At 42.1% G+C, this 16,741-nt stretch overlaps 1 protein-coding gene across 18 annotated transcripts in view; it reads left to right on the top strand.

The window, feature by feature from the left end:
- Positions 1-16,741, top strand: part of FOXP1 (forkhead box P1) — a 560,221-nt gene that overhangs the window by 455,548 nt on the left and 87,932 nt on the right. For 14 of the 18 annotated variants that reach the window (XM_072941702.1, XM_072941700.1, XM_072941694.1 and 11 more), the window contains 2 exons: positions 14,487-14,624; positions 15,642-15,731. In XM_072941702.1, coding sequence (XP_072797803.1) covers positions 14,487-14,624; positions 15,642-15,731 — 228 coding nt within the window. Of the gene's footprint in view, positions 1-3,266; positions 3,420-14,486; positions 14,625-15,641; positions 15,732-16,741 lie in introns of those variants that run through there. The other 4 variants (XM_072941705.1, XM_015236961.3, XM_072941701.1 and 1 more) reach the window with 2 other exon arrangements.

Below are 16,741 nucleotides of genomic sequence, written 5' to 3'. Positions count from 1 at the left end.
CATCACAGTGTGGGAATAACGTCCTGACAAGATGCTCCTTCTGAATCTCCTCTTTAATACATCTTACCTACATTCTCAGCTCTGAATGGGCAGTAAAACCTTTCACTTTCTTCTGCGTTCAAAGCTAAGGCTCAGCAGAACCAAATATAATCCATGATTTTAGTCCCAGGTGTGTTATTTGGTGGTTAGAGTTTGGTGTGGGATCATAGTAATCTGTTCTTAAGTACACAGCCAGCTGCACAATGGACTCATTTAGCAACTGACAGGTTTCTTAATATGTGGTGTTTGAACAAGGGCTGTATCTGTTGTGGGTGTTAGGATGTGGGCATCAAAAATATTTTTAAGTGTGGTATTTAGCATTTCCTTCACTCTTCCTTAAACATTAGCCTTCCCACCCCCCACCCCACCAGGTATTCCTTTTATATTATCATGGCCTCTCTTTTTCTGTAACTCAGTATCTGTTTTCCCTTATGGCCTGTGGTGCTGGGTGTGCTTAAATCTAAGGGGGAAAAAAATCACTTTGCCTTTCTGAACTTCAGTTTCCTCTTCTATAAAATGGGGAAGGCAATCTCTGTTCAAGTTGTGACAACTCGGTGAAACCATGTGGCTGAGTAATCCATTCTAAAGCCCCCTACCCCAAATCCAAGTTCTTCTAAAGCTCCCCCAATCCAAATGTCAAAACACAGCTGCTTTTATTTTTATTTTTTAATTTTTAATTTTTTTGCCTCTCTGACCCTGCCTTTCCCAAATGACCTGGCACTCAAAGAATGAATGGCATTAACCAAGTTTTCTAAGTCATTGCAACTTTTAACATTTTATATCATATTCCAGCCATGGAAAGTTCCAGTTCTCACTGAATCCCAGGCACAGGACAGGTAGACAGGAACACATGGAAAGGGATCTTGAGAGCCCAGCATTCACCAAAATGGCCTGGGCATATAAAGCTTATCCAGGTTTATCTCTGATGGGACATTTCCTTACCTAGAAGTAGTCTGAGTCACCATGTCATGTTTGGAGAGAGGGCGGGAAGGGCTGGCTCCAGGTGGCCTCTGCATTTGCTAAGCCACTTCCCTCTCCACGCTGCCGCCTCCCCCCTTATCCAAACCATCAGTCCTCTAAACACCGCCTCCCCAAGGGGCCTTCCCAGACCTCTCCTGCTCCTCAGATCTCCCCCTTCCCTGTGGTCTCATGGTGCTTAGTGCCACCACCATGCAATTTACTACTTATGTAACCACTGCATTGCATCACTCTTTAATTATTTTGTGTAAGGCTCGTCTCCACAGCTGGGTCACAAGCCTCCTTAACGTTGTTGTTTGCTTGTTTGTTTGTTGTTTGTTTTGATGTTCCTGGAGACCATTAGCGTATAAACGCTGACCTGCAAAGGAGGTAGGGCGACTTGTAAAAGCACGCTTGAGCTTTATGGATGCCTCTTGAAGAACGTGTCTTTAAAAAAAAAAAAAGAATTGCTTATTCAAAGGGCACCCTAATGTTGCTCACAGACATTAAGTCTAACGAATTTTAATACCTTTGAAAAAAAATCGCATGTGGATTTTGAAATGAACATTTCTACTTTCTCACTGTGCCTTGGTTGGAGAGAACTTCCTATATTTTTATTTCCTGTCTTTGGGGCCCTTGCCAACCCCTACCGAAGGAGGGCCTTGTCTCTTTAAGAGTCAGAAGTCTACTGATTCATGGTACAGGATGGCAGATTTAAGGCCCCTCTCCCCAAAAAAGAACGCCCTTGGTTCTCAACTGAATATTCATAAGAGGGTGGGGTCACATTTTTGTGACCTGAAAAATTCCACTAATAAATTTGTTATCTGACACAAAAACGCTTCAGGATGAAGCGTGGTCTGTGCTGCACCGGTTTAACATCTGATCATAAGTGGACGGTCAACTGGCGCTTTTGTCTCTCTTGCAGCCAGATTGATGGTGGAATTGTCTGCTTCCCTGTTGACCTGATTGAAATCCAGGCATTTGCTTGATTGGAAACATTATCAATATGCTTCTGGTTGGTAGTAACTTGCACTAACACCTCAAATGGAAAAAAAATACTTTCAAGTAAAACTCCTGAACTTACTGGGTTAGAATCTGTGGCCTGTTTTGGTTTTTTGTTTATTTGTTTTGTTTTCAATAATTTAGGGAAAAACAGGTAATCACTGAGCTCACTAATACTCCCTTTTCGCGAATATTTTGAAGAAAATGATAAAAAAAAAGTGTTAGAGGTTGGTTTGTTTGTTTTTAAGTAGAGCCAAGAAAGTTTTTCTCGAAATTGAACGATGGTAAATTAGAAAGGTGATTTCTCAAGCTGCCGAAAATGACTGAATTAACCTGGCACTTAATTCCTGCCAGTTGGTTCAGCCAACAAAGTTCAGCATATTGGTGACTTTTTTTTTCCCCCACACTGTACTCGGCTTTAAATAGCATTAAAGAGTAATGACTATTTCTGATAGAGGTCATCTTAAAGTGCTCTTTGAGAGTAGCGTTTGTTGTTGCTGTTGTTGTATAAATAAGAAAAGAATTTAAAGAATTGTTTCTTAGCCAGAGAGTGGCAGATGCTTTCTTCAGCAGCTGTCGTTCTAGAGGGGAAGTAGCTTGGTTCAGCGATGAGGCACGTTGGTTGTTATTTATTTCAACCCCCGTGGCGGCTTAGTTTCCCTCCGCGCGCACAAGCACACTTTGGCGAGTCCGACTCTTGGCAAGAAAAGATAGGGGGAAAAAAGACGCCGCGGCTTGGTCACACCGTGGCCGTGAAGTGAAAGTTCTCCCGCAAAGGCCGTTTTCGAGGAAAGCGCTTTTCTGCGCTGCCTTAAGAGCCCCGCATCCCCTTCCGCTTCCAAACAGTTGCTCGGAGCAGTCGGGGTGTGCGCCGCCGGGCGCGCTGGTTCCCCTGCTCTGCCGCTCGGCTTGCTCTTGAAAGGTTGGGACAGACAACTCTTTGTCAGTTTCCAAGAGGAAACAAACACGCCACCCCACCAAAAAGCCCCGACCCGGCAAGCCCCGGGCCGGAGGGAGAGATGCGCGCCGCGCCCGGCTTCCCAGACGTCAGCCAGAGGCGGGTCAAAGGGTTAACAGCAATTAAGCAGAGTTGCTCCCGAAACAAAAGCAGGGTTTCAGCAGAGCGTGATTTCACCTGCCGCGCGGAGGGGGCCGGGGGCGCGGGCGCGGGGCGCGGGCCGCGGAGCCCATTGTGTGGGGCGCGGCGCAGCGCGGCGCGGGGTGTTTAGAGGCGGGTTGTGATTGGTGGAGCAGGGCGGGGCGGGTGGGCGCGGCGCGGCGCGTCTTGTCAGCCCGCGAGCCGGAGCGCCCCTGCGCGCGTGCAGTCCGCCTGCACGCCGAGGCCGCCGGACCCCACGCCCGGCCCGCGCGGGCGCCCCGAGCCGGCTCCGCGCGCCTGGCGGCTACATGGAGAGTATCAGGTTGGTCCCTCTGATTGATCTTTGCCGTTCTGCTCTCCTTCCCCGGGCTCCGCCGTGCCAGCTTCCTGGGGCCTCATTGGGGAACGGCAGGAGCGCCCGAGGGTTTCTAAGTTGAGTCTTTCGGGGGAAAAAAAATAATAATAATAACCATCGCTGTTTACCAACTTGGGTGGGAGTTGCGCTCTGGAAGTGGAGGCGGGGGAGGGAGTGGAGGGGTGGGAAGAAGCAGCTCCAGGCCTGTGGGTCCTGGAAGGGAGAGATTCCCCCCCCCCTTCTCTCTCGCTCTCCCTTTTTTTAAATGTTCATGGGTGGGGTGTAGTTGAGAGTTGGAGGAAGTCCTGCTTGTGTTTTGCTCTCGCGCTCTCGCTCACTCTCTTTTTTTCGTTTGCGATTCGTTTTCTGCCGGTCTGGCCTTCAGGCAGCCACTTTGGTAAAGCCCTCGCCATCACTCCTTTCGGGGGGACGTAACTGGGGTGTGATTTATGTCACTTTCAGAGCGTGTGAAATATACAAGAAGCCTTCCATTTCACTGTAACCCGTGTGGATGTTTCTTTGCTTCTGATAGTTTGTTTCTATATCTGTCTAGGCTATTTTCAGCTTAGCTGTTCAAATTCAAGGAGTTCACACACAGTCAAAGGGAAAGGGGGAGAAATAAATCCCCACACCGACACGGGCAGGCGGGCGAAGGGACACTTTGGCAGGTTGGGAAGTCTAACTTTGCTGGTTAATTAAGTAGTGAGTGGGATTTGGGTTAGGACGCGCAGCCGACTGAGGAATTGCCACGGGGTACTACTCCCATCTGTACCGGCTTTGAATGTAGCTAACTCAACTGTCAGAACTGCTTGAAAGACGATCAGTGGGAAAGAGACTTTCTCCCCCCCTCCTCCCCACCCAAGTGTCGTGATGGGAAGGAGGGGACCTTTAGGAAATGGGTGGTAAAGTTTTAGAGCAAAGTACATATAGACTCTTCCTCTTTGGGATTAACTCCTTCAAGGCCTGCCAGCTAATAGTAAAATATCTGATAATTTTATGTTCTTGTCCACACAGACCAAATGTTCTAATCAAGCCAATTTAAAAATGCAAATCACCTAATTTCCATAGATTCCAACATTCTGAAAGTGACACATTTGGGGGAAAAATTAAGCCTGATAACAGGAAATGTGAATCATACTATCAGTGACTAATCTGCTGAAGAAAAAAATAAGTTACATTTATTTTATTAGGAAGTCAGTGTTAAAGAAGCCAATTTTTTTTTCTTTAAATCAAGTGAAGTTATTTTGGAAGTGGCCTTTTATTGCTTTGTTGTTGTTGTTGTTGTTGTTGTTGTTCATTTGTTTGTGATAGGTTTTCCAGGAGGAATGTACAGTCAGAGGTGGTTTATGTGGTTAAGTGTCCAAGCTAGCATGTCATTGTCAGAAACCTCAAACATGATCACGTTAAGATTCTAGTTTAGGATTTGTTGCTGTTGTTGTTTTTGAAAAGAATACAAAGCTTTCTCGAATGTTCAGACTCATCACTAAGTAAACCAAACCAAGACAGAAGCACATTCTCCTAATTAATACCCTTCGCATACAGTGAAAAAGGGTCTCCTGTTTTCCGTGGCTCTTTGTAGCTGCCTGACACATTTCAGTGAAAAAGTGTGTAAAAATGAAACCAAAATACAGACTGCCTACCCAGAGACACTGGCTGACTTACTCTAGGATGTGATGGAGCTGAACTGAAAACGGATGGGGCTGACACTTGATAATCAAAGTTGATTTATTGTTCATTAGTACTGCATTAGCCCTTTCAGGCAAGACAGTTATTTGTGTAGTGGCCTGTCAAGAGTGAGACTGCGAGCACCTGTCATTTCTAAGGCATGAGATAAGCAACCAAATATTAAGATGGTGCAAATAAAAAAACACTGGACTAGGGAAAGGGCCACATGATTATAAAATTTTTGTAAAGAAATAATAAAGCCTGGATCAATACAAATCTGTAAGAAGAAATCTGTTAACTATATAAATACACACACATGTGCGCGTGCACACACACACACATATATATATTTTTAATTCTAAGGACTACTTGTAGAATAAAAGTAATGGGCTTTATATTCTCCTGTTTGCCCTGAGAACTTTCTTTTCTACCCTTATGTGCAGCTCATTTGATAAAAAGTTGGTCAGTTAAGGAAATGAGGAGCCTAACATGCCAGTTATTTAATCTGAGTAATTCAAGGAAGGTAGGCTCCCCATTTGTGTTGTGTTTTTAAATAAACATATTTCATTAAATGAAACTGTCCTAAGCCTGGCTTGATTATATGAAAATGTGATGACATCATAGCTAAGCTATGATAATGTCGGATAATAATGTCAAGTGCATTTTCTGCAGTGTGTTTCACTCTCGATTTTTTTTTCCTTCCCTCCCTGGAAGGGAATGATCTCATGACATACAATAGAAAACAACCTAAGTGTCAAAAGAAAACAAAATTAGTGAACTTTTGTCTGCAGCCATAGAAACAAAGATTAACTCATATTTTTCCAGAGGATGGAATGGAAACATTCTGCATGAGGATATATAGTGTATTGTCTTCTCTGAATTTTCATTTGACAGGGATTTTAGAGGCTGTGATCTTAATTAAATCTCAACTAGCTGAAGTAATGCATCTAAAGGCATGCAGTGTTGCGTAACCTTGCTCAGTTGGTAAACCATAAATCATCAGAAAGCTTATGATAGGAATGGTTGATTTGAATTTTTTTTTTGTTTGCAGTTAAATGTACCTTAAAAACAAAAGCATCACTGCCTTGTATTTGCACGTTGTCAGGAGCTGTCTCTTGAAAGATAAACTCTTTCATGACACTGGCCAGTTCTGCAACTTTTCAGCCACCTCCATGCAATTGCAAGATACAGTGAAATTAAAATCCAGATTAATTAAAAGCAGTGAAATTCCAGATTTATCTCGGCTAAGGTGGCTGAAATGTGTTTGAGTTACAATGTTTCTGAGACAATCAGGAGAGAACATTGTGACCAGCCTCTCAGCTTGAACTCAAGTATGAATAAAATTTGAACTGGCCAAAAAGGAGATTGAAGAATTTTATTTTATTATATGGCTTACTTGTAGATAAGCATCCCTAAAGGGAAACTGAAAACTGTGCTCTTAGTAATGGGGTAAATATCATAGCCTGTTAGAATCCATGCAAGTAGTTCTTTGTGATTTATAAGCAAGGGATAATGCAGCAACAGTTGACCTGAGAAGGTTCGAATAAATAAATACATAAATTGTATCTGTGTGTCTGTTTCATGTTTAAGTGCGTGTGAATACGGTGACAAGGAGTTAAAATCATTAAATAGCTATTTACTAGTTTAGGTCTTAGAAATTTTGCTAGTGCTTGTAAATACAAGGTTATTTACTTTTAGTGCCTTTTAAACAGCTGTTTTTTTACTGCTACATTTTTGGATTCACATGTATGTTCTAGTAGAAGCAGCCATCTACACATAAAAATTGAGAAAGCTGTCTCGTGATATATCAATTTTATATATCTTTGTACGTAATATTTCATGTATGGCTAGGAGTTGCGTTGCTGGTAAACTGCACATCTCTTTGGGCAGAGAAGGAATGTAGCTTCGTGTATACCTGCCTGACTAGATTGGAGGTTAGTCTTAAGTCCCTCAGCTAAATTTGTTTCTGTTTGGTGAAAGGTTTCTGTTTTGGAAGCAGCCTGGTATTTCTGGACATTCATTTTAGTCATTTCAAAGTGTGCAGTACTTTTTTTTTTTTTTGCCTCCTCATAAATGGCATTCTGCATTCAGTCTTATTTACTTTCATTTAAACAGAGAAAACTCAGGTACCTCTTAGCTAAACAATCCTCTACCGATTGTGGGAACCTGAATTATCTGGAAAGACCTAAACGGGGCCTCTACGTTAAGATTGTAGGAGTCATCTTCTCTGAGTCTCTCTTCCAACCTGGCAGTTGTTTGAAGAGAAATTGATTTAGAATGAGAGGAATGAAAACTGAACACACGTTATTGTGCCTTGTTTTTCAAATCCGGTTAAAAGCAGATCATCAGTGAAGATGCAGGCTCAGTGTGAGGGTGTGCTTTTGAGGGGAGATACCTAGGTACCATGTTTTAATTTTTCAGCTTTATCTTGCCCTTAAATCTGAAACATTATTGTTCAAATAACTGAGAACAAGGTAAATCAACAACATCAAAAAGGTCGGCTTCTGTGATTTCTCAAGGGCTTGTTATTTTGTACTTCCCAATTCTATTTGATGTCTTGACAAAACAAGATGACACAGGGGGGAATACATTAAATTTTGATTTTTTTCATCTAACCTGTTACAGTTGTGGCAGCTTAATTTCTTGTAGTGGGGTCCTGAAGACGGCTTTTTGCACGGTTACTCTAATTGTTACCCCCACTTGATGAGGGTGGGTCTTCGTGGGTCTCCCATTCACCTTGACTTTACTAGGCATTTTTGGACATATTTTGTCCGTTATCATGTAGGGAGCTTTTGGCTGGGCTTTGTCGTCATTGGAAATAAGTCAGTGAAAAGGTGAGATTGTCAGAGAAGCAACTGATGTTGTCTCATTAGAAACTAATTTGTACCCATTAGCTTAACTGTGATGAATAAGGTAAAGGTGTTGGAAGTAGGCATGAGAAACTGTATAACTTGAGAAACATAAGTTGTAATTCTCAAAAAAGGAGGTGACTGCCCCCTCAGTCAGGCCTTCAAAACTTCGGAATGATCTAATTTTGGCCTACCTGAATCTAGCTCAGGCCTCCTCTCCATCTCAGTCAATGTATTTTTTAAAAATATCTATTTGCAGGTAGGCACCCTGTGATATTTTTTGTCCTGGTGAAAGCATGAAGTGCAGTCTATCCATTTAATTCTTAGTGTTAGAGAAATGTTTGATGGACAAAAAAAATCAGCATTTTCTTTTTCATCATTTAACACTATCCTAAGGTTTACAACTACATCTACAAGTTGTCTTTCCTTATTCTAATCATCTGCGTGTTTCAAGTAGGATGGATACAGTTGCACTTCCCTTTGACTGTTTTTGAATAATGCTTCAGTGTAAGAGAACTCATTTAGCCAAGGCCTCTTCCTTTTCTCTTCAAGAGCTCAAGATCCGTGGATAACATTTTTTTCCGACGGTACCTTCTTGGAATGGCTCTCCCCTCCTCCTCTTTGCAGTACTTAAAACACGATTTTTGTTGTTGTGAATAGCGACTGTCAGAGCAGGTTTGATCAACGGGCACTAAATTATTTTCCATCCCTCCTCCGAGAGAGAGATTAAGGGAGGAAAGAGGAGGCATTTTTTAAAATTTTAATAATAATAATAATAGTTGCTAGATTGAAAAGATCAGTGCTTGTTGGATGATTATTTTCATGTGTAGCTTCCATTTTTTCCTGTATTTAACAATCGCTAATGGGAGAAACGATTTAATTTATGTAAACTTTACATTTTTATGCAAATGAAGCTGATATTTATTAGAGCTCAAACAATTACACTGGCACTTAGTGGAGTAACCTTGTCTGCGTGGGGAAATGTGAGAGGGGAGCAGTGGAGGTTCCACTAATGCCTGTGCTGTAAACAAACAGGAATTTGTGCCACTTTTTACATTTTTGAAACAAAAGGAGAGCTCGGGGAGCTTTGCTGGAGATTGCCTATTAGGCTGGGTAACCTGAAGTAACTCCTGATTGGCAGGCAAGTCTTGGCCATACAATTCTTCCTGAAAGAAAGATAGCCTTTCTTGATAGAATGTAATAAACAAAATGATAAAAAATGAAATGCTAATTGCATTTTAAAGAGGTCTTTTTTTTCCCTAAAATTTTAATAGGTGGTTGTATTGTTACTGAGAGAACAGTTATGCTAATGACTGACTACTTAGATGATTTTGCATTAATATAATAACCATTACCTGCCTTAATGCTTCGTACAGTATTGTGGCAAAATAGCTAAGTCTAAAAGAGTTATACAAAAAGCAGAATTCCATAATGAAACAGAATTATACTTTCCACATGAATAGCATGCTTTTTAAAAAAAAATGTTTGGAGACTGAAATACTATGTCAGAAATGTTTTTTTTCTTTCCTCTGTGATACAGCTACTTTGCATGGTATCTGTGGCTTTTGTTTTTTGTGTGTTTTTCCCCCCTTCTTCTTTCTAAATACCATGGAAAATAGATAGAAGCTTCCTAACTTTTTTGTTTGCCAATGTATCAGTTGAATCCATTGGGTTATTGATTTTGAAAACTGTTGCCTTTCATGGGGGGGGTGCGCGGTTTGGTGTTCATTGACTTTTACACAGGCTAGCTTCTATATGATCATATCACATTTGACACAGTTTTTTGTTTGTTTTGTGTGTGTGTGTGGAGCCATTTTGTTTGATCTTGTTTTGAAGTTCTGGAGCATTCTAATTTAATTTGTTTGCTCTTATTTGATGAACCAAGTAAACTGCCTAACCTGGTCAGTTATCATCCGCACCCAGCCTAAGTCTAGAAGGAACTTGAGTCTCTTGGGACCCACACAAGGTGAATAACCAGAGATTAAAAATAGTTTCTAAATTATTAATCCAGACAGTGTTTAAAGCAATATTTAAAAAAATTCTTATCTTCTCATTTGTATTATTTGTACACACAGCAACTCTGAGAAAGATGCTCAGATGCACAAAATTTATGTGTATTTACACTGGGCAGTATTGACTCGTAGTTAACATGAGTATAAACTAAAGAGAAAGAAAAAGATGATAACGTGTTATTTTCAGTATTTATATTGTGTCATCTCCCCTCCCACCCAATTCCTCCAATTGTCTCCTAGATTAGAAATAAGTATTGTTTCTATGGGTGTTTGTATTTGTTTGTTTGCTCTTCAGATTTTTTTTTCCCTCCTTCCCTTCACCCACCTCTCCCTGTTGGAAATGGAGAGAAATAAGGCATATCACTTGAATACTCTCCTAGCATTCAGATGCTATAAAGTCATTTGGAAGTGCAGGAAAGCTGTATCAGGCCGGATTCACACAGCAGTCGATAGGCTCTTCCCAGCACTTGTTGGTGCTGAGGACATCCCAGTCGCTGGTGTGACGGCAGCAGCAGGCCCGTACTGGCCGAGCTCTGATGGTCCAGGCACAGCTGCAGGGCTGCATGCTCCCAGGTTTGTGTGCACCTGGGGAAGGCCGCACCCAGTGCCATCAGTCAACAGTGTATCATGCACTTTTTTTTTTTTAATTCATGATTTCCTCTTGAAACTCAACTAAAGAGTGTTAACTGTGTGTGTGTGTGTGTTTAAATTCAGTTTTGTATGCTAGCATTCTTTAAATGTCTGCCAGAAGTTTAATTTGAATTTCTGATCCCTGAAGGCAGCTAGACAGAATCATTCTAGTTCTTCATAAATTGCCTTCTATGATTCATTGTTAACTCATAAAACATACTCGTTTCTCTCTACTCAAACAGTTAAGGTAGTTACAGTATTGGGGATATAATTTTTTTTGCATTGTATTTAAATTGTCATTTGAGAAAGGAATGAAGAATTAGCTTGAACTCCCAGTTAAGGCCTGAGCCCTGAAGCACCCAAAAACATCAGAAATTAATGTTTTTGTCTCAAGGAGGGTAAGGTGGATGGCATAGAATCGGGGCGGTGGGGTGGGGCGCAGAGGGGGTTAGTTTTCACTGAATACTCTGAAAGAGGGGCTCATAAATATTAGAGCGCCGTAGTTAAAAACTCACATGACTGTTTTAAATACTATTGATTTAAACCACTGGCTGGATTTTATGAATCAAAGTGTAATTTCTAAGCTCTGGCCATATTTCTCAGTGCTGAAGCACTCTCTCTTGTGTGCCTTTAGCGACTTTCCAGACATTCAACACAGGATTAAATGATAGTAGTTACAGTGATCAATAGGTTAAGACCAGTACAATCACTCTTGCCGCTAATGACCTCAATAGTAATGGGCAATAAAGTGTGGGCTGTAATAGCCTCTCGCTGGTGCTGCGTGCCCTTTGATTCCTGGTATTAGTAGGGGCTAGCTCCATGAAAAAGTTGGACGTTGAGAGCTAAGGGAGTGGATATGTAGGCTATAATTTTTAACTGTTTAAAGCCTTACATTGTGCTCAGGTTTTTTTTTTTTCCTTCCCCTTTTCTACCCCACCGTGGTTTCTGGTCCATTTGGATCTGTTAAAGCTTTCCATAACCGACTTTCATGACATGTTGGAGCAGAAACTTTGGGGAAATCTTCAGTTTTATTGCGTTTATAAATTAAGCTCGAGGCCACTTTGGAGTCTCAGAGCTAACCGGTGTGAAAACGTGGTTTCAGATAGTAAAAGCAAAGCTGAGGCCGTCAGGATATAATAGCCCACTTCTGATCATTCGGAGACAGGGCACTGGGCTGGAGGGTTACTCTGACTTCTTGCTCCTTTCCCTCCTTTGGCTCTGCCTACTTTAAGCGTTTTATTACTCATCAGCACCTCCATCCAGATGTCCAAAGGGAGAGAGAAGGGGGGACTCAAGTTCATTTTACTGTTCTGTAACGTGACTACCAAAAAAACTGAATAAATAACTATGGGAAGAGGAGATTTAAACTGTTGGCTGTATGTAAGGGTTTAAAAATTATCTGTGTATGTCAGTCCTTTTTTTAACTTTTTAAATCTATTTCATTGAAGCATAATTTACATATGATAAAACGTACTCGTTTTAAGCATACAGTTGGAAGGATTTGGGCAATTGTATCTATCTCTTTGATCACCCCTACCCCCTCAAGATAGATGACATTTCCATCCCCCTCCCCCACCAAAGGTTCTCTGGTGCCCCTTTCTAGCCTAACCTTTCCATAGTTCTTTAAAAAAAAATATGACCAAGAGATTGTTTCTGTGATGGTTTCTGTTATAACACTGTTAATTTCACGTTCATCACCAGCTTAGATCTTACACCACCCTGTTCCTGTCTGTTTTCCTGTTCATCACCCTCAGAAATTTGGCTCAAGAATATTTATATTGTACATCATCCAAGAAACGCAGAGGAAAAAAGAATCCTTAAACATGGTTCTTTTGTTTGCTTAATCAAACCTCCCTGTATGGTGATGCAACTCTCAAGGAAAAGTAAACTTCTATTGTGATACGTTGGCTTTAGCAGCTCAGAAGATAGTGATTGGCACCCACTACATATTGACAGATTCAAAGAGTTTCTTCTGTTCAAAAGCAAGGTAGACTAATTGGAATTAAGTTATAGATGGTGAGATGTTTTGCTAATGTCTTCTTGGTGTTTGTCCTAGACTAAACGCAAGTTCACTGTTCTATTCATTGGTGATATTTTGTGCTGCGAGATATCTTTTTAAAAGGATAATTTATCCATTCATATACATCTGTCCCTTTTTGCATATAAAAATACTCAGACATGCCCATCTGTTTTAAATTACAGTGTATCTACATCTACACTTAAAAGGCCACTGCGGTGGGAAGAATTCCGTTGATGACCTTCCAGAGTTGGGTTAATGAAAATTTTCGACCGTTCTAGCTGGTGTTTTCCAAACAACGCGAAACTTGCGCATAAACATCCTCCCACACAGAACATGCCCACAACAACAGTGGGGGATGTTCACTGTACATGAATCTGACCTTCAGGAACCATTTTTAGTTCATCAAAATTAGTGATGCTGAGAAATCGGGACATCAGTGCATAATGACTGTGAAATTAGGAATGAGAGCTCGCTATGCAAATGACAGGACAAATCATGTGAAAAAGTCAAGATAAACTGCATATTAAGACATTATGTTACATAAAATTAATACTGCATTTCTCCCTTTTGCTTACTGCTCCCCTGAAAGATTTTTTAATTCTTTTATCTTCTGATCAGCTATTGTCTGCCGGATTTTTTTTTTAAGTGGCACACAGGCAAAGTGCAAAACATGTTATTACCTTTTATTGTAATACATGAGATGACAGCAGATCCTTTTTAACAAAGTATATCCTTTACTGCTTCCAGCTTCTTGCTGTCACATGTTTGATTAGAAACCAAAGAAAAGTAAGATGCTTAAGTATTACTGTTAGAAGACATACAGGTTTTGTCTTTTCTTTCATTGTTTTTTTTTTTTTTCTTTCCTTATCTTTTTATTTGGGGGGGTAATTTTTCATGAAATAGTCTTCTTCTGTTACGGGGACTGACAAAATGGTTCTCATGTAGTCTGCAAATTAAACACAAGTGCAGTGATTATTTTGAATAGCTAAATTACATTCTAGAAAGCTTGCAGAATTCATAGCATTGTCATTAGGTATCCGCTTGAATACAATTTGTGTAACCTTGGCCAAGACAGCCTGTCATTTTAATGTCAGTGTTTTATCTGAACAAGACATCATCCTTTCAGATACAGTGTGCAGGTTCCTTGCAGAGATGCCCGTGCAGAAACGTGTTAACAGTTGCAAATATGAAATGCTATCAAGTTCATCACTGTAGCTGTTTGTCACTGAAATGTCATGGAAAGCGGCTTTTAATGGTATCGCACATAATGCGAAAGAATTGAGACATCTGTGTGCTGGGTGAATAAGAAAGGGTAAAAGGCATCAGAGGAAGGGGCTGTGTTTTAAGTTCAGAAGGTGCATCCAAGGTTCAGTTGCCCACAGGACTGAGCATTCCTTCATTGTTCTTCAAATCCCTGTTCAGAGGAAGTGGATGGTATTCGCTCCAGCCGCAAAAATTCTGGTTCCCATTTGCCTACTTCCCTGGAAAATGTAATTCAAGTTTGCATTAACTTCCTACATCTCGTTGTGACCAAAGACTCATTCTTAATTAGAAACTGAGATTGTTCTAACCTACTCCAGGTAGCATTTATTAATCCATTACGCCTTGTCCGCTTGCAAAACTATTGGGAACACGTGGCTGCAAGGTTTTCTTCTATTTTTTCTTTATTTAAAATAAACAGCATGATCAGTCAAATAGGGGGTGTTGGCTGTATCCCCCTCTGGAGAGATGCACCATGTGTGGGAAACTGGTCAGTCCTTGAGGCAGGCTGATGACGGTCTGCCCCTGTGCCCGGAAGGCTGAGGGCCGTGTGCGTGTGGTTTCCCGGCTTCCCATTTATCCTTCATTAATGTTCCAGGTTCCCGTGTCAGTGGCTATGATGACACCTCAAGTTATCACTCCCCAGCAAATGCAGCAGATCCTCCAGCAACAAGTGCTGAGCCCTCAGCAGCTCCAGGTTCTCCTCCAGCAGCAGCAGGCCCTCATGCTTCAACAGGTAATGGTCCTTCCTCCTCCCCAGCATCCCATGACCCCCAGGGCCCATCGCTTCATTCCGAAGTCCCCTCAGTGGAGCAGCTCCTTTGCCCACTGAGGAGTAAGCAGAGGGCATCCGTCTCAGCACAATCAGTTGCATTTGCATCCCTGGAAGAAGAGATCCTCGGCCCAAAGCAACGAGGGTCTGGGCCTGGAGAGGACCCGATGGACTGAGATTAGGGCTGTAATTGGACTTGGTAGAAATAAGATCTTTTAGGCTTTAGGGGGCTTTACACTCTTTTATTTGGTAAGCCCAGAGGCTTCTAAATGGTGTGAATCAAAGCAAAATGGGGAGCACGTCGGGAGCAGGTTTAAATGTGACAGCTCTTGAAGTCCCCATCTCAACTCAGCAGCTTACGGAATTTTTCTTTTAAACATCAAGTAGCATCTCGGAGTCGATTAACTGTAAGGTGTGGAGTTGATTTTGCCCCTTTCATGGATGCCAGTGCTGAAATGACCTTCCCGCTGCCCTTGGGCCGTGGGCACCTCCTAGTCTGACCTCATGGGCACCTGCATCAAACAGAGGAGATTCAGTGCCATAGTGATGGGAGCTGCTGGGATGCGGTGGCCGGGACGGGACGCAGAGGAAGCCACTCGCATGGTGGTCCCACACGCTGAACCGACCCCAAGTGCCGCCCATCCTCATCACTTAGAAAGGAGGCACACGGTTCACCAGACTCCCCCAGCCAGGGCGTTCTGTCTTTGTTGTACAATCAAAGGTCATTCCTTGCCTTATTGTAATTAGTTTGTGTAGAAAATGGTATGTTTTTCATCAGTTCATTTTGGAGATTACTTTTCAAACAATAATGCCAAGAATAGTCAGCATGTGCTGAAATTTATTGTCGAGTCTCAAGCTAAAGGTCAGGCCGTTGCAGATAAAAGGATGCTGTTTTTCAAATCCCAGTTTATGTACGGCACTGAAAGGGACAGTGGCTTGACGCTACCCTCTGTCACTTACCGTCTTCTCTTTCCTTTGTAGCAGCAGCTTCAAGAGTTTTATAAAAAACAACAGGAACAGTTGCAGCTTCAACTTTTACAACAACAACATGCTGGAAAACAGCCTAAAGAGGTACCGACAATACATATTTTACTTTCAAACCGCAGATCCCAGAGGACTATCTAGTGGCTATTAAACTGTCAGTCATTTTTTAAATGATTGCACAACTGAGCTGACTCTATCGCTTCTCAGCTTTCAGACCGAGAGTTATTGTCCTGTTTTCTTTTAGATTTTTCTGGGTTCCATTTGCTGGCTGCCACATATTTTATAACCCACCCTGCAGGTGTACCTCGTGTGAGCCCCGAGCAAAGGGATCGTGGATAGACCCTTTAGGGCTCCTTTTGCAAACTGGTACCACTGAGGGCCAAGATCTACCTCGGGGAGGTGAGGTGCTCCCAGTAAAAATTCCACTTCAGTGCATGATTGATTTTCTTTTTTCTTCCCCCTCCAACTCAGAGAACTTGGGTGTGCAGTGATGGCTTGTTCCTTTGGAAGAATAATCTTTTACCAAAAAAGTTAGAGCAAGATTCAGAACACCCCCGTCTCTGTTGAACTTCTTCCTGCAGGTTGCACATATCACAAACGCTAAAGTCAGGCTTGGATCACGTGTGTCTTCTTGAGAAGAAACCGTGTAGCGCAGTACTTTGTAGGTGTACGCGCTGATTGCATGTCCCCCCGCCCAGTTAGGTGACTCTATTCCCTCCGTAAATGGACAGGCCTTCCCCGGGAGGGTTTCTCTGTACCTTCTGTGCCGTTCCATGTGGGTGACGTTCAAGCAGATGGGGGTATATCTCTGCACACGTATGCGTTATCGTGACATCTTTCTATCCATTCCAGAGTTATCCGATGGAACTTACCTCCTCGTGTTTTCACGGTGGACTGAAATTCTTTCCATTTGAGTGTTCTCCTTGGAATGACAATTTATAGTTTGATAAACAGCTCACCATCCCGCTTAACAGCTGCCCCACTGCCCCAAAGCAGGCAACCACTTGCTTTCTTAGAAGGCGTCCTAGCCCGTGACGCTGGTCCCCATCCCTGTCCCTCGCACGAGCGGAGGCCGGGAAGCGCTCGTCCTCCACCCT

This window comes from Vicugna pacos, chromosome 17, assembly GCF_048564905.1.
Source record: "Vicugna pacos chromosome 17, VicPac4, whole genome shotgun sequence".
NCBI classification, from domain to species: domain Eukaryota; kingdom Metazoa; phylum Chordata; class Mammalia; order Artiodactyla; family Camelidae; genus Vicugna; species Vicugna pacos.
Note: the sequence above shows the minus strand (reverse complement) of the source record. Positions and strands in the feature narration are given on the sequence as shown.